General features: G+C 37.6%; 1 protein-coding gene and 1 pseudogene across 2 annotated transcripts; both read left to right on the forward strand.

Annotated features, from left to right (window-relative positions):
• Positions 1 to 7,472: 7,472 nt before the first annotated feature.
• On the forward strand, positions 7,473 to 12,345 carry LOC104589560 (pentatricopeptide repeat-containing protein At4g38010-like). The gene is made up of 5 exons (XM_010247910.1): positions 7,473 to 7,761; positions 8,898 to 8,968; positions 10,323 to 10,405; positions 10,509 to 10,562; positions 10,722 to 12,345. Exons 1-5 carry the CDS (start codon positions 7,473 to 7,475, stop codon positions 12,343 to 12,345), a joined length of 2,121 nt encoding a protein of 706 aa, XP_010246212.1.
• Positions 9,528 to 26,779, forward strand: LOC104589561 (uncharacterized; annotated as a pseudogene). Its single transcript, XR_016085887.1, has 5 exons — positions 9,528 to 12,897; positions 12,975 to 13,046; positions 22,047 to 22,168; positions 22,344 to 26,057; positions 26,130 to 26,779. The product of XR_016085887.1 is annotated as an uncharacterized LOC104589561 (transcript).
• Positions 26,780 to 27,029: the final 250 nt, after the last annotated feature.

Below are 27,029 nucleotides of genomic sequence, written 5' to 3' on the forward strand. Positions count from 1 at the left end.
CAGATAAATGGTTGGGATGTTGGCTTATCTCCTTGCACCATGTTGGCTTCCCCGTGGAAATTCATGGAAATCTCCCTTGCTTTCTCAATCTTATTTAATATGATGTTTATTCTGAGATTAAAATTCTGTTTTGGGAAGACCTCTAGAAGGGGAATTTCAATTAAAACCAGACCGCATAAGAGATGCAAAGGCAGATCAAACAAAGAAAACTTGAATATAACTAAAATAGTTAATAGGATTTACTAATTACTATGTTGTTTCTTATACTCAATAAATTAATAGATTATTGCAATGACAAGGAGAAAAGAAAATCTTAGCCAACCACAACTACAAATTCCACCTATTCTGAAATCTGAATCAACATAGAGGAAGACAAGAAATGCTTAGCATTTCAAATAAATTAGACAAACTACAAGTAAACCAGGACTTGGCAAAGCCTTTCCACTAGTTATAGAGGTATTGGTAATAAAACTTTGTGGTACTTCTCTATTAATCCAGTAACAATAAAACTTTGATTGATAAGACTAAAGTTTAGCCTAAATGCAAAGCTAGAACAGCAAAGAAATGTTTAGGATCAAAAGACTTTAAGATAAGTTGGACTAATAGACATAATACATGTTTTGTAGTTTTAGTAAAAAGAGTGTATTGATGGAGGTGCAATTAAGATTGATGATCAAGAGTTACCTTAACCCCAAACTAATCACTTCCCACACCTTGGATCAATTATCCACAATAAGAGAGAAATTTAAGAGGGTGATCAGTTGGCCAAATTGCTTTTGACATTTATTAACTCTTGCTTCCCAGTTCAAGAATGATCCCATTGTCAAGTGTGGAATCCAGATTTGTATTATTTGTATTTCAGGATAATGGCTTAAGTTGATTGTCATTCACTCCAAGTGGTGCAGCAAATTTAGTATCAATTATTTTTGAGGGTAGCCTATAGGAATGAAATGCTCATTTTTGGATTCACAACACAAATTAGCATACTTTTTGGCTTCTTCCTGTATATATGCTAGATAGATGATCATCCTTTTCACCATAGATTTTCTTAGGATCTTAATCAACCTTGTTGATGAGAACAAATGTTCTGATAAACAATCTGGCAAGTACCAAGAGATATTCAGCAAACTACAAAAGCGAGAATAAATCTTGGACACCTCTGTGCAATGCAAGAATAAATGCTCTGAAGTTTCTATGCTATTTCCACAGAACACACAAGCATCAGATTGATCTGCTATGCCTCCTTAAAAAATTGTACAAATTGTCTCTAGTTAAGCACCTATCCAGCACTGCCACCCACAATAAGAAATCCACCTTAGAAGGGTTGTGGGGGAGTCAGACCTCTTTATGAGGGAAAACAAAGTTGTTGCTATGAGTCAGCTGTTTGTACAGGGACTTGACCAAGAATATTCCGGAATTCTCCCACTTCCAACTCCTTAAATCCTCTAGATCAGGACTCCAGAGAGACATGCTGAGCAGATTGAATAGAGAAGCCATCTCTTTTATTTCCCAGTCATTCAAATTAACTTCTCCTGAAAGTTGGACTCCAGGTAGGCAGCCCTTCACAGATATCATAAGAAGACTATCTTCTAATAAAAAAATTGATTACTATTTTCAAGTACTCTAGGTTTAAATGAGAGAGTCTCTTGTCACCATGTGAATTATGTTCTTTAAATTTAAAATTGTGGCTTTGCTTATCGTTGTAGGTTTAGGGGAGTATTAGAAAGATCTAGGTAACATAGTACCAAGAATAGATGAATATCACTTTGGTAACCCAAAGTGATATGAGGCAAATCCCATTCCAATAATTTGAGATGAAGTTGTACCAAAGGAATGAACAGAATATTAGAAAACCAACGTAGAGACAAAATCCTAAAAAACTACTCAACGTAGAGACAAAGTCCACATTTACCAGCCTAGGCATCTACAGAATAAGATTGATTCCAACTTACACAATGTACACAAGCTAGGAATAGTCTTCATAAGATGGCATGGTTTTCACAACAGCTGGATTCACCCTTTCCAAAAGCTAATCTTTTTTTTTTTTTTTTCTTCTCCTTTCCACTGCAAGCAACTAAGTGAACAATAATGACTTTCTGATAAGAAAATACTTGCATATCCCACGTAATTGGCCTGCTTGCTATTGTAATGAAGTATATTTCATTAAAGAGAAATGCTAGTGTTATTGGCAAGGAGTGTCATGGGCCTTATTTCCTTAAATCACAAGAAAAATGATAAAACCAAATAGGGGATGTTTTGCAAATAAATGGGTTATGTGCAATTTAGTTTTGTCAGTTTGTGATTAAAGGGGAAGGGTAGGACCAAATAGGGGATGTTTTGAAAATAAATGGGTTATGCCAATAATCTAATATGATCCTAATTCTAAACCTCTAAACAGTAGTTAGTTATGTTGAGCTTTGCTCATGAGGATAAAGACGTACTCTCTGATTTTACTTTTTACCTCCTTCATCCACGTAGGATTTGTGAAGTTAAAACAAACTCACTCCGGAAAGTTGAAATATTGAATTTTGAATGGATAAACACACACTCTCTGCGTTTTTATTGGGTTGGGACTTCTATAAATGGATAAACACACAAACCTACACAAACCCTTATAAAAAACTACTTAAGTTAAAGATTGTAGTTTGATACTCAAACCTATAGCAGCATTTATGGAATCATAAAACACACAAACCTGCATCTTCACTTGTTAGTTCCTCAACAGCCAATCCATCTCATTGATAACTTGTTAGTTCCTCAAGAGAGAATTTTGTGGAGTGACAAGCATCTTGAGCCAAGTAGTGAGCCACCATCGCCCACAGGCTAACAAAAAGACCACATTGGATCAAACCACAATATGCCTTGACAGACCAAGAGGCTAGCATGTGTGAGCCTCATTGGGCTTTAGGAAAGGGCCCTTTACAGGCCAAGAGGCTGGCATGCAAATCACGAAACAACACTTGAAAAGAAAAGGACAAAATATATAGATGGGCTCAATAGCTCTACTTTGGGTGATTTTGAGGAAGGTAAAAGCAAAACACTAGTGGGGGATGAAGTTATTGGCGGTGCAATTCAACAAACAGCTTTTGGTAAAAGCTTGTGCCATACGCAATGGCCAAGTTTGAACTCTTGGATGCTGCCGAAGAGTGGTTGTGTCTCATGACTCATCCATTGATTTGAACGACAAAAGAAATAGCACTGAAGTTGTTGGTATGTAGGCAGAATGTGATGGGCCAGAATGATTTGATTTGATTGCAAGGTTCTTGTGATGATTTTAACCCCCCCCCTCCCCCCCCCCCCCACCAAAAAAAAAAAAATAATAATAATAAAAAAAGGATTAAAGCAGGTAGACGTAGAAGGAGACTTGATTAAGGCCCAACTCCATCATGCTTGGAGAATCTCAGTGGCTGTGCAAGGCTTCACGTGTGGACTGCAACATTGCTTCATGCAATTCCTCTTGGGCATTTAGTTAGTGTTAGAGCATCTACCTTAGTTATCTAGATTGGAGCAATTGAATTTCTGGGAGCATGGGGCTCAGGTTAGATTTTGTTGCTATAAAATTCAAAGAATTGCTTCATGAGGCCTTAATCTACATTCTACAATTCAAAAGATGGTTGTATAGATTGTTTGTTATAGGGTGGCAGGAAAGAATTGAAGTTAGAGAGACAAAGCAGCTGGTACTAACTGGCACTTTTGATTGATGTATGATTGAGACCCAAAACTCATTGTGTGGTTTCCCTTCTTGAAACAGAGAATGAAAGCTCCGACTAAGACTTAAGGAACTGGTGCTGCTCTGCCCCACTACTTTCACTCATTCACCGCTTAGGTCAAATGAAAGTAGCCTTCTCTCCCTGATTTGCTAACTCAGCCACTGATTTCATACTTCTGCCTTGCATACTTCATACCATGTAATTATGTAAGTGTAGAATTTTGACAAAGGAAGGAAAACTAAATGTCAACTGTTTATTTTCTTTTTGCATTTCACTCATTTGTGCACTCAAAGAGTCCACCTCTGGTTGTTGCTTTTAAGTCCTCTACTTGATTTTAATTATTCGTTGGAAAAATAGAAATTAATACACATTGCCACACCATTATATTGCTCAATGCATAATTTGTGGTTGATACTCAATCCTTGTATTTCTAATTTGTTTAAACATTAGGCTTGGAATGAAGTAGGTAAGTTTATATTGCATAGTTAATAATTATATTTTCATACATGATTTTATATCTCTAAAAATGTGATTTCTAACTTATTTTTTCGTATTTTCTTATAGGTTAAACATGCTAAAGGAGATACTTCACATGTGCAACTAAACACCAATTTAATCAAATTTTACAAGTCAATTTTTTTTTTTTTTTGGGGGGGGGGGGCAGATTAAGTTTCATGTATTCAAGAACCTTGAATTTGTAATAGATTTTAAACACATGGATGTATTAAAACATCTTGAGATACAATTCATTTTTTCATTATAAAATCTTTTATTGGAATTTTGCATTCAAGTTTCATCTTTTATTATGAATGGAATATATTGTGCTTGTATTTGGTACAGGAAAAAAATGCCATCAATCATATATCAACAATTTTAGCTACAAATAGTTAAAAACGGTAGCTATGATTCATGTTTTTTTGCTACAGGCTGCTTATACCGTAGCTATGGCTATGATTCATATTTTTATCTACAGTCATTTCAAAACCGTAGCCATAGATCTAACAGGCATTTAGAAACCGTACCTATAGATCAACATTTAGCTACGGTTATAAAACAAACCGTAGCTATAGTGTCAAATTTGTAGCCACGGTTAACTAGAAAATCGTAGCTAAAACTTCACATATAATTACTGAATTAGGCTTTAGCCACAGACATAAACCGTAGCTATTACCTATAGCCAATGCGACTGTAGCTACCGTTTTTTGATCGTAGATAGTTCATAGCTATAGATCTATAGCTACGGTTTTTTAGATTTATAGCTACGGTTTTATCCATAGCTACATGCCTCTTTTCTTATAGTGTTTACACACTGTTAAGAAGTGTCTCATCATGGATGTTGGTACAAGTCGTATGGTTATGCTGAATGGAAAAAACTAGACCATTTGGAAACCGATAATGGAAGACTTGTTGTATTGTAGGGACTTATATGGACCTACTGAAGGAAAATAAGTCAAACCAAAAGGGATGTCCATTGAGGAATGGAAGAAACTTGATAGAAAAGCTATGGGGGTAATTAAACAATGGATTGAAGATAGTGTCTTTTGCCATATTTTTACAGAAACTTCAACACACTCTCTTTGGAAAAAGCTCATATGAAAGAAAAAACATCGGGAAACAAAGCTTTCTTAATGAGAAAGCTTGTGAGCTTGAAGTTCAAGGAAGGTACATCAATTGTGGAGCATTTAAATGAAATGAAAAGCATTGTAAATCAGCTCTACTCCATGAGAATGGTGTTAGATGATGAATTGCAAACCTTGTTGTTGCTTAGTTCTTTGCCGGATAGTTGGAAGACATCGGTGGTGTCTCTAAGTAACTTTGCACCCGATGGGGTTTTCACAATGAGTCAAGTTACAACAACTTTATTGAATGAAGAAACTAGAAAAAAGACATCCGGTTCAACCCAAGGTGAAACACTTGTTATAGAAAATCAGGGGTGAAACAAGAGTAAATATCCACAACACCGTGATAGATCCAAGGGAAGGTCCAAGTCCAGAAAGGGGATTACATGTTACTATTGTAAAAAGTCGGGACATATGAAGAAGGATTGCAGAAAACTAAAGAAAGAACACAAAGAAAAGGGTGAAGAAAAAGAAACCACTATAGTTGCTTCCGATGGAGAGTTAAATCATTTTCTCGGGTTATGAAGAATCTTGCATTAATATCACATGTCATGACACGAATTGGGTAATTGATACCGATGCCTCCTACCATGCTACCGTAAGGAAAGATTTCTTTACTTCATACAAATCTAGTGATTTTGGTGTAGTTAAGATGGGAAATAGTGGTGCATAAAAAATTGTGGGGATTGGTGATGTACACATGAAGACAAATTCTGGTTGTAGGTTGATTCTCAAGGACGTTATACATGTTCCAGACCTTCGACTCAACCTAATTTCGTTAGGAAAATTAGATGAAGGGTATTTCACTTTGGTAATAGGTGTTAGAAGCTTACCAAAGGCTCTCTTGTAGTGGCAAGAGGAAGAAGGTGTTATACTCTTTACAAGACTTAAACACATGTTTGCAAGAGTGAGATGAACATAGTTGAATAGGTGTCTATAGATTTATGGCACACATGGCTAGGCCACATGAGTGAAAAAGGCCTACAAATTCTCACATAGAAATAACTCCTCCCCAACATGACAGATACACCTTTAACTCAATGTGTTCATTGTTTAGTTGGCAAGCAACATAAAGTTTTGTTTTAGAAAAATTCTTTCAAAAAAAAATGTGATGTGTTGGAATTGATTCATTTCGACGTGTCTGGTCCTATGAAAGTCAAAACTGTTGGTGGTGTCTCTTATTTTGTCACTTTCATAGATGATGCATCTAGAAAAGTGTGGGCATATGCAATGAAACACAAAGATGATGTCTTAGAAACATTTAAATAATTTCATGCCAAAGTTGAAAGGAAGACGGGAAAGTCTCTCAAATATATTTGTATGGATAATGGTGCAGAATACATTGGTCCATTTGAGGAATATTGCAGAATTCATGGCATTAAGCATGAATAGTCCATTCCCAAGACATCACAATAAAATGGTGTGGATGAAAGATGAACTGCACTATTGTTGAAAGAATTAGATGTATGTTGTCACATACAAAATTACCAAAAAGTTTTTGGGGAGAAGCAATGTCCATAGCATGTTATTTGATCGATTTATCTCCATCAGCCCCCTTGAATAGAGATGTTCCGGAAAGAGTGTGGACAGGAAAAGATGTTTTCAATAAACACTTAAGAGTGTTTGGATACAGGGCATTTGTGCATGTTCTAAAAGAAGACAAATTCAAGCTTGATGACAAATACAAGTAATGCATTTTCTTGGGATATGCAAATGAGAAGTTCGGCTACAGGTTATAGGATCTTATTGAGAGGAAAGTTGTTAGAAGCTAAGATGTGGTATTCTTTGAAGACTAAACCACTGAAAACATTGACAACATTGAACAACCACAACCTTGTACTAGTGATTTAATTGAGTTAGATCCAATTCCTCCTCAAGTTGTGCATTGTGATGCAAGAGAAGAAAAAGAAAAAAAAATGTAGGTGATGATGATCACATACAACATGATGAGTAGGGGGAGCAATCCCCTCAAGAGTCACCAAGCATGCCACTAGTAAGAAGGTCCACTAGAGAGAGGCAACCATCAAGGAGGTACCCACCTGAAGAATTTGTTATGCTTATCGATGAAGGAGGACCAGAAAGCTATGAAAAGGTGCTATCTAGTGAATACAAAGTTGAGTGGTTAAAAACCATGTAGGAAGAGATGAATTACTTGCATGAGAATCACACATTTGATTTGGTGAAGTTGCCTAAAGGCAAGAAAGCACTCAAGAACAAGTGGGTGTTTAAATTGAATGCTGAAAACAAGAATTCACAATCAAGATACAAGTTAAGGCTAGTTGTGAAAGGTTTTGGGCAAAAAAAAGGTGTTGACTTTGATGATATTTTTTCTCTCACTGTGAAAATGTCATCAGTATGTGTTGCACTGGGGTTGGTTGTAAGTTTGGACTTGAAAGTTGAGCAATTAGATGTGAAAATGACATTTCTCCATGGTAATTTGGAGTAAGAGATTTACATGGAGCAACCAAACGGATTCAAAGTAAAAGGGAAAGAGCACATGGTATGCAAACTCAAGAAAAGTTTGTATGGGCTGAAACAAGCTCCAGGTACAAAAAGTTTGACTCGTTTACGATGGATCATGAATATACAAGAACAACTTCAGATCATTGTGTGTTTGTTAAGAAATTTCAAGTGATGATTTTATTATCCTTTTACTTTATGTTGATGATATGTTGCTTGTTGGTCATGATGCTAATAAAATTGACAGGTTAAAGAAAGAATTGAGCAAGTCTTTTTCTATGAAAGACATAGGACCAGTAAAGCAAATCTTAGGCATGGAGATCTTTCATCATGGTTTTCAAAACCGGGTCGGACCGGAAAAATCAGGAACCGGTTAGGTGACTGGTTCCGTTTCACCCAAAAATTGGATTTTCTTAAAAAACGTTGATTTTGGTCAACAAACCACTAAACCGAGCAGTTAAATGTTTGAACCGTTTGAATGGTTTTGACCATTTTTTTAATTTTTATTTTTTTTTGTCAAAATAGGTCGACCATTCGGGTCGATAACCAGATCCCTGACTAGTTTGGTCTTCGGGTCGATTTTAAAAACCATGTCTTTCATGATAGAAAAGCCAAAAAGTTGTGGTTGTCACAAGAGAGATACATTGAAAAGGTGCTTAAAAGGTTCAATATGAACAAGAAAGAATTGGTTGGGTTTCCTCTTATAGGTCATTTTAATTGAGCTCAAAACAAAGTCATACAAATGAAAAAGAAAAAGAAGAAATGAAGAAAGTTCCTTATGCTTCAGTAGTTGGTAGCTTGTTGTATGTTATGGTTTGTATAAGACCAAAATTGCACATGTTGTTGGTGTTGTTATTAGGTTACTTGCCAATCCTAGAAAGGAACATTGGAAAATAGTGAAATGGATTTTTAGGTATCTCTAGGATTCCTCTAAAGTATGTTTGAGTTTTGGATATGGTAAGTCTATGCTAGAAAGCTTTACAGATGCAGGCATGGTAGGATATATTGATTCTAGAAATTTCACATCAGGTTTATCTATTTACCTTTGCCGAAGGAGGTATTTCATGGCAATCTAAATTGCAAAAATGTGTTACATTATCTACTACAGAAGCTAAATACATTGCGGTGACTGAAGCTTGTAAGGAGATGTTGTGGATGAAGAGGTTCTTACAGAACTTGGTTTGCAGCAAGATTGGTGTATTGTCCATTGTAATAGTTAAAGTACCATTCACTTAAGAAAAAATTCCAGCTTTCATTCTAAATCCAAACACATTTATGTGAGATATCGTTGGATTAGAAATGTGTTGGAGCAAAAGCTAGTGCAACTAGAAAAGATTCATACCGACAAAAATGGTTTGGATATGGTGATCAAAGCATTACCAAGGGAAAAACGCGAACTTTGTAGAAGCATTGTAGGCTTAGGAGTTATACACTCCTCATGAGTTGAGAGGGGGAGATTTGTTAGGTTTCCCTCCTCATGTAGAGGTGGGGACCACTCATGTGTTAGAGTCTTTTGCCTAACACGTAACTTGAGAAAGTTGGTAAGAAAGACAAATAATGTTGAGACTCTTGATGTTCTCTCATTAGTGAAAAAGAAACAATTTGTCTTGTCTTATTTTATGATTAGTGGATGGTGGGACCCACTCTCGACTATCCTTTGGCTTTTCCAACAAACCTTATTATGTCTTGGTGAGAAGAGTCCCTTGAAATTCTTGACTCTCACATTGGTATCCTCTTTGAGAAAAAAAAAGAGAAGAAGAGAGTGGGAAGAAAATTTTCCTCTTTTACAAGAGAATAAAAAGAGATTCAAGCTTCTTAGTATGTGAACAAGAGCACATTCAATCAACTATTGTGACTGTTGTTTTACACTTGTTCCATCAAGGATTTTGGTGGGTTTTCTTGGCTCTTCAGTAATAGTCTTGGAGAGGGTTTGGGCAGCTTGTTTGGTGAGATCTTTCTCATGTTTATTGGTTGAAATATATCTTGTTTGATTATTATTTTGTATATCCAAGAAAGGTTCTTGTCTCTTGAAGTTGCTAGTCTCTAATTGGAACTAGAGAGGTTGTAATTCTCATTTATCTTATTGATAATGGAGAGTTTTCTGAGTTATTGCTCCGTGATTTTTACTCTTCACATTGAAAAGGTTTTTCACATTAAAAATTATGGTGTGCTATTTTTCTTGTGATGTTTGATTATTTTACTCATTAGCTATTGCTTGTTCTCATTTGTTAATTCCATTGCTGATTTACACACTGTTAACAAGGAATTTCATTTCCAACAAATCTTATTCACTTGCATTTGTTTTAGACTTCTCTTGTGTGACTTGGCCCCATCTACCAGAAATGGAGAGGTTCCCTCTCGCATTCCAAACTTACCCTATTTATTTAACCCGTGCCTTTTTCTAGGATTCCATATTTACTCGCAAAGTGAGCCACTAGCGGTGTTCATTTAGTTTGGCCAAATATGATCTGTCACAAATCAATTCTGAACATTTTTCTTTAAATGTACTTATTGTGTTTGACATTTGCCACAGGGTCGTGATTGGGTACAAGATCTACCGTCAGTTCTTAGAAAATTTAAATTCCAAAGGATGCCAAAGCTAATTGTCAATTCGATGTAATAAATCAGCTTTCCCATTGTAACCATTTAACCCGTATTTGGGATGAGTGTCTCTGTCTGAGGTAGTATTCACCTTTTTAATTGTTGGTTGGAATGATAGGATGCCGTCTACAACTCTCTCAGCTTCTCTGAATTTTAACTTGGACCTTCGCAAGTAAATGCCACTACATCGTCCGTATCTTAACCCTTCAAATGCCAATGTCATTAAATGTCTCACTCATCAATGTAAACCTAGCCAGTCTCAGCTCCGCCCAGTTGCACCAACCACCAAATACCCTTCTTTGGATATTCTCTCCTTCTTGCAAAAATGCAGGGACAAGGACCAACTCAGCCAAATACAGGCACAAATGATATCCACAGGACTTATTCACCATCTCCCTGCTGCCTCAAAGCTTGTAGTCTCTTTTGCCTCAAATCCCCTTGTAGAAGCCACATGTATCGCCCGTCTCATCGCTGAACAAATTGAAGGACTTGATATTTATACATGGAATGCCGTCATTAGAGGTTACTTGGAGGGAGAATCTCCCAAAGAAGCTATTTTGGTATATGCCCATGTGAGAAGGAAAGGTTTGAAGGTGGACAGTTACAGCCTTATGTTTGCCATCAAGGCTTGTAGACTAATATTAGGGATGCGGGAAGGAGAAGAGATTCATAGCCAAGTTTTCAAAATGGGTTTTTTGTCTGAAATAATTACGCGGACTGCCCTCCTCCATTTTTATGGTGTCTTTGGTAACCCTGAATCTGCACAACAGGTATTTGATGAAAGCCCTCGTAGAGATTCAGCTCTCTGGAATGCTCTTATTGCCGCTTATGCTCACAGGAGCTACCTGTACAAGGCACTCTCGGTTGCCTGTGCTATGATCAATGACTGCGTCAGACCAAATGGGGTGGCTGTTGTTAGTATTCTTTCAGCTTGTTCTTCTTTGACAGCGCTGAGAGAAGGGAAAATGCTGCATTGTTATGTTCTTAGAAACCTCATTGATGTTGATGTATTCGTTGCCAATGCCTTGATAGACATGTACTCGAAGTGCAGGTGTTTGTTCAATGCTCATCAGCTTTTCCAAAGAATGCCTATGAAAAATGTGATTTCGTGGACTTCAATCATAAACGGTTATAGCAATAGTAACTTCCCAGATGGTGCTTTGGCTCTGTTTAAAGAAATGGAGCGTGCAAAAGTACGACCTGATGAAATTACCATGTTGGGTATTGTTTCTATGTGCTCTAAGTTGGGAAGGTTTGAGCCGGGGGAGTGGATTGATAATTATGTTGAGAAAAATGGATTTAAGAAAGGGAATGTTTGTATGGAAAACGCTCTCATGGACATGCATGCCAAATGTGGTAACATCAAGAAAGCTTGTCAAATTTTTGAGCAGATGGAGAAGAAAACTGTAGTATCTTGGACCAGTATAATACATGGTCTAGCACTGCATGGTAAGGGGATACCTGCTCTTCTTCGGTTCTCTCAGATGCAAAGGGAGGGTTTCAGACCAGACTGCATCGTCTTCCTTAGCATCTTATCTGCATGTAGTCATGCTGGTTTGGTGGATGAGGGGCGTAAATGTTTCAAATCCATGATAGAGGATTACAGCATAACACCATGGATGGAGCACTATGGATGTATGGTAGATCTTCTATGTAGAGCAGGGCTGCTTGACGATGCTTTTGAGTTTGTGGGAAAAATGCCAATAAACCCGGATGTGATTGTGTACCGTATGTTGCTTGGAGCATGTAAAAACCAGGGTAACATCAGTCTAGCAAAGCGAATCATGAATTACTTAACTGAATTAGAGCCGAGACATAGTGGGAATTATATATTAATGTCAAATTGTTATGCATCCATGGGTGAGTGGGACAATGCCAAACAAGTGAGGACAAATATGGTAGTAAGAGGAGTAGTTAAACTAGATCCTGCTTGTAGTGAGATACAAGTAAATTGATGTGTATATAATAAATCAGGCTTATTTCACCCTTCATTCTGTGGTTTTCACTGCAAAAGTAAGATATCAATGTTTATGGTCAGAAAGAGACTTTGTATTGAATTTCAAATCGTAAGGAGCATTAGTCTTGATTGTTAAAAGTATTGTGGAAACTTTTGATGATATTTGCTGTCCTGGTTTCCTGTAATCATTTCTTGAGGATTAATTGTTTGACTTTCTTCTTGATTTCTTGTCCTGATATTTGCTGTACTGGTTCCTGAAACTAGGAATTCCATACTGGAATAGTTTGTTACTCTCTACAACGGGATTTTTTGTGCAGGCGCCCTCTCTTTGCTGTGAACTCTCTCTCTCTCTCAACCCATCTCTATCCTTCTAATTCTCTCTTTCCCCAACAAATCTCATTCATTCTCTTTTGAACACCCTGCTTTCTGCCCCTTTCTTCTCTGTCATTCTTCCTCCACCAAACTTTGAATGCTAGGAAACCCTATCCTCCATCTGCCCTGTCACCACCATCAGGATTTGATATTTGTCTATCGGTGCAAAATGTTGAAAGTAAGAAGGGCTTTTACTGTCATTTTCATTTTAGTACATAGGTCAGTTGACAAAGGCTTTGGTGTTGCTTATTACAGATCTTTAACTAGATGCAAAGCTTCAGAGGAGGAAATAGAGGAGCAAGAAACAGTTTGAGGTCTCAACCAAATGTAAGTTTTCTGTTTTGTTTCGATGCTATGGAGTTTATTTTTTGATTCTTTGATTAGATTTTGAGCAGCAGTAAATCGGTAAATGTACAATCAAATGAACCAAAATATTAGATGGGTTTTAGTAAGTACGGACCTTTTCATCAGCTCTTGATTTCCCGTTCCTTTTTTAAGTACTTCTTGCAATATGATAGTACAGCCACTAGCAAGGTTCAAAATATTGATAAAGCCTGATACGCCCTTATCGGTACTTTTTTTTCTCTCTTTTTTTTAAAAATTTTTTCAAATCTGACCCGAAACATCCCCTATAGGGGCATATCGGGAAGGCTCCGATACGTATTGAAATTTTGAACCTTGGACACTATGGTGCATTTAAGAAGAACAGAGTTCAACCTCCTTCAACCCAATCTAGCTGACTCTCTCTCTATGGGGTTTGTGTGTCTACTTGTCTATGTGTGTGTGTGTGTGTTTGTGTTTTCGTTTTTGGTCTTTCTTAATTATCCATTTCACATACATGCATGAGAAATAGATATAACTAAAGTTTGCACTACATGACTCTAAGCTTAGAATGTATAGAAGAGAGAATAATACGACTATAGTTTCTTTTATTTAATGATGAAATCCATAGAAATTCTTACACAGGTAAAAACTCTCTCTCTTTATTTTTTCTCCTTGTTTTTCTCTCTTGGCATTAAAGATCACTTTATCAATATTAGTAACGGATGTTCTTTTTCTTGATGAGGTAATCCTGTTATAATTTTTCTTCTGATTTAAAACATATTAATACAAATTCTAATGCTAGCGCATTTGATATCCTATGTAATTTATGAAGAATGATCTTGGCTAAACATCTTGTTGGCGGTACTGACTATTATTTATATTGTATATCAGAATTTAAGAACGACTGATATCTTGAATAAAATGAAGTAATAAATGATTTGCAATTAGATGCTTTCCACTGCAGTGTGTTCATAGGAATGCCTTATGCTAAACTAAGTAGGAACCTTCCCTAGATCCTGCTATCATCACCAAATGATTACATGGAAGTCAAGGTAAGAAGTAAGAACAATCCTCATGGATATTTGAACAATAACGAGAATTAGTCAACTTGGAGAGAATTTGATGATTGTGCCACAATACTTCTTCACAAACTCCAGTGGTAGAATAAATAAGATAGCCTATGGATGAGATGTCTTGTGCCACAATGCTTCTTCATAAGCACACAAATTTCTCTGCAATTCCATTTGTAGGTCATATGATTAATTTAGTTAGAATTTCTATTTGTCTTTATTTTGAGTTAAAACAGATTAGCATTCATCAAAAGATCCAATACTCAGCTTACCTAAACTGATTATATTTAAGTTGCATGTCTCTATAATTTTCAATGGGGGTTGGATGAAGAGCGGGGGGGATTGCTAGCAAAGATCCAGCATCATCCTCCCAACACTACAAGAAATTTGGGTTAAGCCAGCGGTTTAGAGCCAACGGTCAAAAGGAGCACTAGCTTAGGCATACCTAAGGGGGCGGTCACCTCTAGACCACCACCTTAAAACTAAAAACACAAAAAAACCTAGGCATGCTCTTTGGACTAGCCCAACAGTTTTTGTCTTTAGTCGGAATTGAACTGCTCTAACCAATTTTAGTTTAGATCATCACTAAAATAAAGTGGGGGACACTATATTCTCTTTATTCGACAAGAAGATAATCCTTTCATTTTTTCAGCACCAAAATAATTTCATCATCTTATCCTTCTCTTCAACTGATGAGAAAGTTCAAGAATACGGTTTGGATTGAAGAGAAAGAGGACAAGTAGAGTTTTTGTGAAGATTTGCTCTCATTTGCTACATTGAAATGGTGGAAGAGTATGTTTTTTCAGAGCCTTTCGTTTATTTGATTACATGAAAGAAATCACCGACTTGTTTGAGAGAAGATCGTTGGATCTTCATTTTTCTAGGTGAAAGGTGTTCTAGCTTCAACTTAATGAAGTTTCATACACCAGTGACTTAGATCCAAGCCTTCGTCTTTGATAAATTTATTATTATTCGGGTGCAGGTGGAACTTGCCCTCTAAAGTAAATATGCTTTTTATTCTGTCTACCTTTGGGAGATTGACAAAAAGAGGGAAGTTAATGTGGAAATGTATAAAATCTGCTAATTTGTGGATTTTATGAGAATAAAGGAATGCTAGAATTTTTCAAGAAAAGGAAAGAAGTCTCATTGAAGTAAAGGAGTATATAATGACAAAGACAACCTCATGGATGAAAACTTCATAATTGTTTGTGGATTACTCTTTTGATGATTTAAAGAGAATTTGGGCAGTGGTGGCATTCATAGCCTCCACAAAGAATAGACTACAAGTAGAATGGGAGCCCCCTCTAGAAGGAATGGTAAAACTGAATTTTAACAGAAACAGTCAAGGTAATCTAGGGCCCTCAAGCATAGAAGGGATTCTGAGAGATAAGGACGACAACATCCTATCTTTATTCTCAAGACATATGGTGTTGGTGATTCTATGAGGGCCAAGATACTAGCAGTGGTACAAGGCATACAAGTTGCTAGTCAACTTGGAGTGGAAAACTTGATAGTTGAGGGGGACTCTAAGGTAGTGGTCTATTTGGAAATTTTAGAAATGTTTTTTGGGGTTACAGGAATATTTTGAGGAAAATTAATTGGTTGAGTACCTAGGTTTTAGTGGGTTAGAAGATCGGCAAATGCAATGTTGATTCATTGGCTAAACAAGGGGTGACATTTTTTGGGCTACCTTATAATTGTAATTGAAGCTAATGTGTGTTTATTTGCTTAATGCTCAGCTCCAAGGGGGGGGGGGTCACATCTTGTGCCAACTCTTAGTTGTTTGTACACTCTTTCTTTGATTAATAAAATTGCATTCATTTATTAAAAACAAAAAAAAATTGATCAATTTATTGTTTTGAGAAGTGATCATTCAAGATAGATTCTTTAAGGATTTCTTTTGTATTCTTTTTGTTGGTGTTGAATAATCAATTTGTTAGACAGTATATGCTCTTATCTCCAATCAGATTTATGTAGATAAACATTTATCAGTAAATGAATAATGTTATTGTTTCATGTTCTTATCGACGTGTTTTTTATGAATTTTCTTAAACTAGACACTTATGAGACTCATTAGGAATGGCAACAAGGTGGGTTTGGGGCGGGACACCCCCTCCTCGTCCTCGCCCCAAAGTCAAGAGACTTTGCCCCGTACTCGTCCCGTTCCCGGTGGCGGGGTAGGTTTGGGGTGGGGCATCCATTCCCCATCGGGGACGGGGAATCCCCGAATTTTCTCCACTCCAAGGCAATTGCTTAAAAATTATCTATTTTATGGACAATTTATACATAAGATATAGGAATTTGGGGGTATTTTAGAATTGAATTATAGTACTTTAGGGGTAATTCAAAAATAAAGTTATGGGATCCTAGGATTTTAAAAATTGAGGGAAAACTTAGAAATATTTTAAATATCAATATTAAACCTAGAGATATTTTACTAATTTACCTTCGAGTTCAGGGGCAGGTTCGGGGAATTATATACAAAACCCGTCCCCACCCCGTACCCGGTTCAAGAAAAAAATATTTCCCCCATCCCCACCCCTGTCCTTGTTTAGGGCAGGGCAGGGTGGGGCCCCGGTTTTACAAGGGAAATTGCCATCCTTAAAGACATGTCACAGACAAACTGAATGGAAGTGCAATGAAGTGTAGGAAATCCAGGGATTTTAGGTTTATGGGCAAGGCACATTCTAGGGTATGCAAGAATCCCCTATTTGCTAATGATGTTCATTCATTCTTTATAATAAAAAAAAAATTTAAAAAGATGTTTGAAATTATAAAACCATTTATTTGTAGGAATTAAAAATTTAAGACCTAACATCGATGTTTGGAATGAAATAATGTTTAACATCATATTATCTATTTGAAATAGTAAATTAGTAAAGAATTAAACAAATTGAGAGTTTGACATATTTGAATATGTTTTATATGCTATGGTTACGCATTTTAATTTTAGCTAAAATGCTTTTGAAAATGTTTACTTTAAAATTAAAGTTGCTTCTTTAATTAATAATATTTTTAATATTTTCTTAGTTTATTTTGAATTGTATACTTTCTCTGCCTTTTCTTTTTAAATATTTTAGAATATTTGTGCCTTGCCAAAAAGGTGTGCGACTCATATTGTGCTTTGTGCCACGGGTGCAAATGCCCTTTGCACCTGTTTTTTTGCCTTGTGCTTGTAAAACAATGGAAATCCGAATTTTAGTCAAGTGCAATGGGCTAGCTACCTAACATGTCCGTGCTATTTTGTGCAATCAAGGACTGAGGAATCATACGATTTCCATACCTTATATCTGAAACTTTATTGACCTATTAGAATTCAAAATTTGTTCTTATAATGTAAGATCTTTATCTAATAAATTAATACTACTTTCTTTAATAACAAAGCACTGGTGTTTCAAAATATCAACTTCCAATAAAGAAAAGTAATACAAATAATTGCAAAAGTTAATAGACATTATGAAATAAAGGGCCATGGAAGCTTACGAACACCATAAAAGAATTAGTGTTTGCCTAGGGAACTCAAACAACCTTCAAGTGGGTGTATAGATCAGCTAATTGCTTGGATCACTCATTAGGAAAACAAGGATTCCTAAGGTAATGTAATGACCGAAAAATAGGTTGGGGCAAACTACGAGCCTAAACTGAGGGTTTTGACTGGCACTTCATTGCATATATAAAATTCATTCTTTTATTAGTTTGATAAAATTTTCAACATTACTGATCAGAAAATTATAATGTAAACCCAATATAATAGTTGGTGGGCTTCATTGTTGTGTCATGCCAGACCTATCACCAAAAACCTCCCTCATATTGGGCTGTCATTAAGCAGGTTTTGGCTGAGAATCGGGCTTAGTCATTGAACCCTATGGAGAAAGCATGTAGAAGAAGATCATCTACATAGGGGACACTTTCATTTTTTTTTTTAATTTATTAGCTTCAAAATAGGTTCAAGTGAAAGAATCCTGTTGTGTAAGGATTGGTGGTGTGATGATACACCACTTTGCAATGCTTTTCTAGCAAATTTTGCTCTGGCCCAGGACAAGGATGCTCAGATTTATGATTGTTCTAAGCTGAATATTGAGTAGTGTGTGTAGATTCATATTAAATAGTGTATGTCCTTAGATCCAATTAGATTGACGTACATAAACATTTATTAAATAAAGAATATTATTGTTTTATTTTGAAATTGGTATATTTCTGTGTATTATACTTTAAATTGGACACTTAAAAGACTCGTGTTAGTTTAAAATGTTCTTACCCATCAAATAGACTTGGGGAGTTTATCTTGACAAAATTGACACTAGTGTGCTGCCAAAGAGTTGGAACATCTTGTTTTAGTTGCTAGGGTTAGACCGCAAGCATAGCTAATGGGTGTTTATCAGAAGCACTAAACTTTGATCAATTTCTAGTTCTGCCCTAGACCTTGGAGATAGATAGGCAAAACTAAAAAGTTATATATAACATCGGACTTGATTATGGTATTACACTAGGTATTAGACTAACTTGTCTTTGATATGCCAACCAGTAAAATCTGTCATGGACTAAATACCTGAGTATGTTGGTATAGTTTAAGAATTCACCTAAGTGGGTGATCATAGTAATAGGATTGGCCCCTTTGTTGGACAAAGTGAATATTAGATTCTACACTCTCTCTTTGATGGAAACCTAAATTGCTGGTAGTAAATTTCAATTGTGTTTAAAATTTGGTTTTGCAAAATATATTTATATGTTATATATTATGGAAAAGTAGAAACATGCCCAATGCAGATTTCTGAATTCTACTACAGATCTATAAACATTCAAAATGTAAAAAAAACCCCACTCTATTCACCAATGCCCACTCATGAATTGGCATCAATTCCGAGTTGGCACCCACCCCAACTATACGTTCGGTCTAAAAATTCTGACCCTAAGCTGAACCGTCATTCTCCCTATATATTACTATTTTGTGGAAAATGTTTGCACAAGGTTTTTAATCCCGAGATCTATTTGAGCAAAGAGTGTGGCACCGCACCTTACAGTCAGGGGAGAGGTCATTCCCTGTTGAACAGTGTTTTGATCATTATGGGCAGAGAGGTTTAATGTAAGAGACCAATACAGGGCTAATTTCATGATTAGTTTTGTCTTATATGAGTTCATTATCCTTGGTTTTCAAAAGATGACTGAATCCAATGATCATTTAGGTTTAAATGTTGGGTCCAAATTGGACCAATGGTGATTAGGTTAGAGGTTCACTACCTTGAGTAGTGAATTCGGCCTAGCCTTTTTCAGAGGATGGGCCGAACCCATATGGGCTTGTATAAGATCATTGTGGAGTCCCACACCATACAAATCAGGCCTAAAGTGGCCATGCAATACCTTGGGTCGTGAGTCTTTAAAGTAAATGGGCCATCAAATGGATGGTTGAACCACACAAGATGGCTGACCAAAATTTCAAACATTTTTCTAACCTTCTCAGGAACCGATTTCTCAATAAATTGAAATATGAAATTTTACTTGTATTGAACTGGGCCAAATTTGAAACTAAAAAGGAGGGAAATTATATCTGATATGGAGATAACAAATTGCGAATCCCAAGGTGGTAGTTCATGCCCAATATCAAACCCAAAACCAATGGTGTTGTGTATAGAGGACCTATTCAACAACACTTGTTTTTGAAAGACAAGAGAGAAGAAGGGAGATCAAGAATGTGCAGAATTCAAGACTGGTTCACTCTCTTCTCTCTTTATCCTTTTATGAAACTATCTCCTAATTAGATTAGGAGATTATCCAAACCTAATTTGGATCTAAATTCTATTAATAGATAAGCCTTATCCTCTTATGATGATAGGTGGTCATGTGACAGCTTAATTAATCTTATTAATTTTGGGCCTTAGACCCACTTACTTCAAAGGCTCACGAACCAAAATACCCTTGTTTGCCCCTCCATCACACCTAGATTCCATGTCAAAGCCCTACACCAACCGAAGTAAGCACCTTCCAAATTTGGCTGATCCTACCCCAGTTGGACCAATCTGACCCTACCAATCAACTTAGAATGTCCAAAAATCCCATCCTACCAAAATTTTAACCCAAAATACCCCTATTTGGTCACTCATCCAAAATAATTCTATTTTGATCATTCTTATTAGCTCACACACACAAAACCCTTCTTTATGGGCAAACCTATCGTAACCAAGGTTTTTGAACCGCCGTTGACCTAGACAGTTGGACTATTCGGCCTGGGAACTGTCTAGGCAACCGGTTCTGTTTTACCCAAAACCTAGTTTTTGGTAAAAAAACCATTGAAAAAGTCAACAACCTGTTGACTCGGGTGGTCAAATTGTCAACCCGTTCAACAGTTTTTGACCGTTTTTTATTTTTAAATATTTTTTATTTTTTAATTCTTTTGTCAAAACGAGTTGTCCGTTCAAGCCAAACAATTCGATCGTCGATCCAGAAACCAATGGCCATAACGGTTTCGTTTCTGAGTCGTTTTTTAAAACATTGATCGTGACCCTTCACATTTTGACCCAAATCTAGAATCCCGGTTTGACCATCCTAAGACCCGGTTTGACCTAACTTTCCGGAAAGTATGAAAATACCACTAAACTTTCCAAAATTACCAAAATGCCCTGTTCCCATTATAAAATCCAAGCTTACCCAAACTCAAGGTGAGGACTGAGGAACCGAAACACTATTCATTCTCTCCCCACCTCTTGACACCGAATTGAGAGGCTGCTGTGGTCTCCCCCAGTCTCTTCTTCAGTCTTTTTCCCTAATTTCTCTCTCGTTTTCTCCCTCTCCCTCTCTCTTTCCCATTCTTCTTTCAACCACATTGAGATTAATGTTGAAATTGGAACTGTTCATTGTCCATGAGAAGGCGACGTAGCGGCGAACAGACCACGGCAAGGAACCATCTTTCTATCGTCCTCTCTTACTTTTTCCCACTTCTCCCACTCTCTCCCTCCTCCCCTGCCACTGTCATTCCAGTTGATCCGCCGCTGCAACTCTCAGCAGCGACGGCATTCTCTCTTTCCCTCTCGAGCCTCTCCGTTTCTCGTTCCCACATTCTTTTTCCCAACCAATCGCCAAAGCCCTGTTTTTGTTTGCCCTTTAAATAGATCCGACCACAACAAGTTTTAAAGAGAGTTTTCCTCCCAGGTTCATCCGAAGCCCACATCGAAATCACCTTCTTCTCATCAATCTATTGGGCATAACCCCGATCGTCACCATTGCTGGAAGAGACAAACTGAAATGAAGTCCCCCCTTCACTACATCGCACGAAGTCAACTGGCTTCCTAGTTGCAATCCCCGATCACCAACCTTGCGGCAGCATCGTTCTCAGGCCAACATTCGCCTCAGGTATGCGTAGTACTCCCCTGTAGTTCTCTCTTTTAACTATCTTATATTATCATTTTTTGGTAGCTTATCATAATTGGGGCTTGAAGGATGGGGAAGACTCGACGGAGTGGGTGAAAACCAATTCATGTGGGCTCTCGGCCCCAACCCAAGTCCCATCAATGTTGATTGCTGTTACATGCTTGCTGGCTAGTTTAGTTAATTCCATTTTTGACTTTCCTGTGAAACTCAGACTGGTCGGATGGGAAGATCGATGAGTTGTCGATCTTCCCCATCCTTCAAGCGCCGATTATGATAAGCCCGCTGCTATTTGATAGTTGTCGATCGGTTTAGATTGCATTTTCCTAATCTTAGTCGTTAAAGTGTGAATTAAACAGCTATTTGTTTGTTTTGATGTTTTAAGTAGTTTGAGTTAGTTCATTTATCTCAAGTAGTCTAAAAAGTGTATGCCTGCATATTAGACCGAAAGGGGAGGAGTGTGGGTAGTTTGCTTTCTTTATCGATTATCATGCTTTTGATTAATTAAATAAATATCTATTTGTGATTATGCTTGCTTGGGAATTCTATGTGAGCTCCACCTGTTCGATTGTAGAGAGAGGTGATGTAGCGCGATCTGGTCACTCTTAGCTGGCAGGGGTCTCGCTCTTAACTAGCAACGGACAGCACCTGAGAAGGAGAAGAAGACGAAGGATTCCCGGGGAGTTCGCCCGGCAGGTACACTCCGATGCTTAAGTTAGAACTCGGCAGAAAATTGAGAGAATTGCGAAATAATAAATGCTAAGAGTGAAGATGTGTGATTTTCAATTTACCCTTTTCCTTGGGGGTTGGAGCCCTTATATACTAATGCTCTGTCAAATCGGGTGTAATCGCCTTTGATTCTCTGCTACAGCCGTTATTCGCCAGGCTGATTCGATTGGTGCAGGTAATCGTCGTAGAGTACGGTCCTGTCAATTGAGAGACGCTACGCAGAGTTGGCGTGCATGACACCACCTGACGTGAGACGTGGGCGCAGTCCTCTGGACTGGCAAGTGCTGCGCCACCAGACAAGAGATGTGGGAGCAGTCTGACAGGCACTGTCTTGTCGGATAAGAAGTTTTCTGAAGACTTTGGGTTACTCAATAGCGAGCTCCTTTGTAGCGAGCTCCAATAGCGGTTGCCTTGCAGCAAGCCGTTCCGCAGCGAGCTGTCTTGTGGCGAGCTATTCATGCTGGGTTTTCAGCGAACTCATTATGCTGAGTTGTGGCCAAGCTGTCATGCTGAGCTATTATTTACATCGAGCCATATCAACGTGTCCCCTGGTTAGGAGGTCGGGTCAAATCATCCTCCATCAAGAGGTGTTTAACATTTTTCTTCTCCCATTTGAGTTTTACTCAGACTGGTTTGGTTTGGAGTTATAAAAACAATTTTTGATGTTATTCTCAAAGGTTTCATCACCTCCATTTATTGATGAATGACGACTCCATGTCAACCCAAATGAGTCTTTTCAACACTCATTCTATGCTTTTGCCGGTCAGAAAGAATTGCAGATTTTTTTTTTTTTTTTTCGTGCGGATTGCATTCGTGGGATTGAATCATTGAATATAAGCTCCTTTGAGAACGTGGGTAGTTAAATGTTGAAATCAACATCCAAAAGGAGCAAGCTCCATACTTTTAGTTTTGCAAAATTCTAAAATTAAAGATAATCTGATAGCTTATTGGAGCGAACTTTGACAAATTTACAGATAGCAACTTAGTCAAACAATTGGTGAGAAAAATCTTTCGCTGCTTGGAAATTCATGAGAGCTTCCTGTGACCCACGTTATCATGAGCGTGGGGCAAACCTTCATGTAATTAAGTTGAATGAACATTAAGAGGTGACCATAATAAATTGTTGACTAGAAAAACGCCTTAGAGAGTCGTCTTAGACGCTAGACTGAAGGAAGCGAGTTGCATGCATCATACATTCCAACGTAAATGGTTTGAACTTATAAATCAAATACATACAGGGCGCTGCGAGAACAGTTAAAATTATCAACCATGGCAGCCACTTTTAACAAGAATTCTCTCTCCCTCGTTATGTTAGGCTTTTGGGTTTTAGTTTCTTTGAAAACTGAAGCAGGATTATCGTCACAAGCTGAGGCTCTCCTTAAATGGAAAGCCAGTCTCGAAAGTGGTGGAGCCATTCTCAGCTCTTGGAGGATTGCAACCCAACCTAACACCACTGCCCGTACCAGTTCACCATGCAATTGGACTGGAATAACTTGCAACAAGGACGGAAGTGTAACCGAAATGAAATTACCGGAGGCAGGTTTACATGGTAAGCTCGACAACTTAGATTTCTCTTTGTTGCTCGACCTTGTTCATCTCAATCTGAGTTACAACAAACTCAATGGCTCGATTCCCAAACAAATTGGCACACTTTCAAAGCTCGCCCACCTTGATCTCTCCTCAAATTCTCTTTCTGGTTCTCTACCTCAGTCTTTATCTAACCTCACAAGTATAGTCTTGCTTTACATACCCGATAATCTGATAAGTGGTGAACTTGACCCGCGTTTGTTCTCAAGTTGGACAAGACTAACATACTTTGAACTACAAAACAATCAACTCACCGGGAGAATCCCTGCTGAAATTGGTAATCTTACCAATCTCAAAGAATTAGCCCTCTTAAAAAATCAATTTAGCGGTCCAATACCATCTGAAATTGGAAACTTGAAAAACTTGGAAGCATTAGCCTTGAGCACTAACCATCTTGTTGGTCCTATCCCTACATCACTTGGTAATTTGACCGAGCTGAAGACTTTATTCCTCACCAACAATCAGATTTCTGGATCCATCCCTCCTCCTATTGCTACTTTGAGAAAATTGACCATTCTCACCCTCTTTGAAAATCGTTTGTCTGGCTCAGTACCTCAGGGGCTAGGAAACCTCTCGTCTTTGTATGTACTCGATGTGCATAAAAACAACTTATCTGGATATTTACCCCAACAAGTGTGTAGAGCAGGAAAGCTTGGATATTTCATTATGTCCCAAAACCAATTTATGGGTCCTATCCCAAAAAGCTTGAGAAACTGCAGCACCTTATTGAGACTCCGACTCGATGGAAATCAACTTACTGGAAGGATAGACGAGGATCTTGGAGTACATCCAAATCTTGAATATATTGACCTTAGCTACAATAGATTTGAGGGAGAGCTCTCATCAAATTGGGGAAGATTCCAAAACCTGACCGCGCTGAAAGCCTCCTGAAATAAGATCAGTGGGAGAATACCAGCTGAGTTTGGTCAATTAACTCTACTCGGGCTACTGGACCTTTCTTCCAACCAATTAGTTGGAGAGATACCCAAGCAACTCGTAGCGCTTCCTTCTCTATTCAATCTTACCTTAAGGGATAACCAACTTTCTGGCCAAGTACCACTTGAAATCGGAGGACTATCCGATCTAGAATTCTTAGACCTCTCGAGCAACAAGCTTACTGGACCGATCCCCGATCAACTTGGGTTGTGCACCAAACTTAGCTACCTAAGCTTGAGCAAAAATTATTTCCAAGGGAAGATTCCATATCGGATTGGAAATCTAGTAGCTCTCCAGGAATTACTTGATCTAAGTCAAAATTCACTCACAGGAGGCATACCACCCCAGCTTGCGAATCTAAAAATGTTAGTAAAGTTAAACCTTTCGCACAATCAACTTACAGGTTCTATTCCCTTGTCGCTGAGTGAGATGGTATCATTATCGGACATGGATTTTTCGTACAATGATTTAGTGGGTTCTGTTCCTACTACGAAAGCCTTTCTGCAGGCTCCGCCAGAGGCATTTAGTAACAACAAAGATTTATGCGGTGAAATCCATGGTTTGCCTCCCTGCATCATCAATCCAACTCATAAAGGTCACAGAAGGAAGTTAGTGATTGCTATTGTTGCTTCTTTGTTAGCCATATTGTTCCTTGTGTCTGCCTCTGTTGGAATCATCTCTCTTTTCCGAAGGAAAAGATTGATGAGACTAAAAAAAGAAGAAATTTCTTCAAACTGTGAAGATCATTTTTCGGTGTTGAACTTTGATGGGAAAATTTGCTATGAAGACATTGTTGAAGCCACAAATGACTTCGATAGCAAGTATTGCATCGGAGTTGGAGGATGTGGAAGTGTCTACAGAGCGGAGCTACAAAGTGGTCAGGTATTAGCTATAAAGAAGTTTCATCCCATTCAAGGTGAAGAACTAGAAAACACGAAAAGTTTTGAGAACGAGATACAAGTGTTGACAGAAATACGGCACCGAAACATTGTGAAATTTCATGGCTTCTGTTCTCATCGAAAGCACTCATTTCTGGTATATGATTATATTGAAAGGGGGAGCTTAGCAGATATCCTGAGAAACGAGGCTGAAGCAAGGGAGCTCAACTGGGAGAAGAGAGTAAATGTTGTGAGAGGTGTAGCTCATGCTCCGTCTTACTTGCACCATGATTGCATGCCACCCATAATCCACCGAGACATATCAAGCAAAAATGTTTTACTAGATTCAGAACTTGAGGCTCATATCGCTGATTTTGGCACTGCAAAATTTTTGAAGTCTGCAGCTTCATCTAATTGGTCCGCGCTTGCAGGAACATATGGATATGTTGCTCCAGGTAAGCTAGTAATCAAAGCAGTCTTCATGACTTCTGATGATTCATGGTATTTAACTGTTTTCTTGATTGCAGAGCTTGCTTACACAATGAATGTGACCGAAAAGTGTGATGTTTATAGCTTTGGAGTTTTGACACTAGAGGTGATAATGGGAGAGCATCCAGGAGAATTGATCCCCACTGTGTCCTTATCTGTTGAACAAGGTTCGCTGTTAAAGGATGTGCTAGATCAACGTCTCACTTCTCCATCAGAACAAGTTGGAAAGAAGGTAGATTCCGTTTTGATGCTGGCAATCGCATGCTTGCATGCTAATCCCCAATTACGACCAACCATGCAATATGTATCTCAGCAACTAATCCCTACTTAGTTTCTATTTTGGCTTTACTTTATGTTCTCAATTATTAAGTGTGAAATAATGGACTGGAATTAGGCCCAAGAAAAGCAGGTCAAATTCAAATATATCTTCTTATTTATGGGCTTGTACTCGGAAAGAGACCTTTTTGGTCTCAAATCTGCCATTGGCCTTTCTCATGTATGATATGGTTCAGTAGCGAGTGGTTAAGGGGGTGTGAATAAAAATGGGTGGACTGAACCACACCACATCCTTATAAGCATTTTGTAAGCTGTGGTGCAATTCAGTCCACACCACACTCTATGTTTTGATTCCATACATGTCACCCATCTATTATGTTAATCAGAAATAAACAATATTCTATTTTTTAAATAATATAATTTAACCATGACAATACAAATTAATGCATTTATAATTAAGATAATTAGTGAAAATCATTTAATTAAAACGCTACAGTAAATCTTAGAAATTAATAAAATAATATTATAAAAATTAATTCAAAATTTTATTAAAATCAGCAAATTGACAAGAGTAATATATTTTATAAAGTGAAATAATTATATAGAAAATGATAACTTTTATACAAGTTATAGAAATTATTAGAAGGAAAGGTCCACAATTT

Source organism: Nelumbo nucifera, chromosome 4 (genome assembly GCF_055504915.1).
Source record: "Nelumbo nucifera cultivar China Antique chromosome 4, China Antique-T2T, whole genome shotgun sequence".
Lineage (NCBI taxonomy): Eukaryota > Viridiplantae > Streptophyta > Magnoliopsida > Proteales > Nelumbonaceae > Nelumbo > Nelumbo nucifera.

Excerpts from the sequence above, each read along its gene's own strand:
- LOC104589560 (XM_010247910.1), top strand. The coding sequence starts at position 7,473 with ATGAATTACTTGCATGAGAATCACACATTTGATTTGGTGAAGTTGCCT. Across the intron at positions 7,762-8,897 it reads GAAAATGACATTTCTCCATG|AAGCTAAATACATTGCGGTG; the intron begins GTAATTTGGAGT and ends TATCTACTACAG. Across the intron at positions 10,563-10,721 it reads TTTAACTTGGACCTTCGCAA|GGACAAGGACCAACTCAGCC; the intron begins GTAAATGCCACT and ends GCAAAAATGCAG.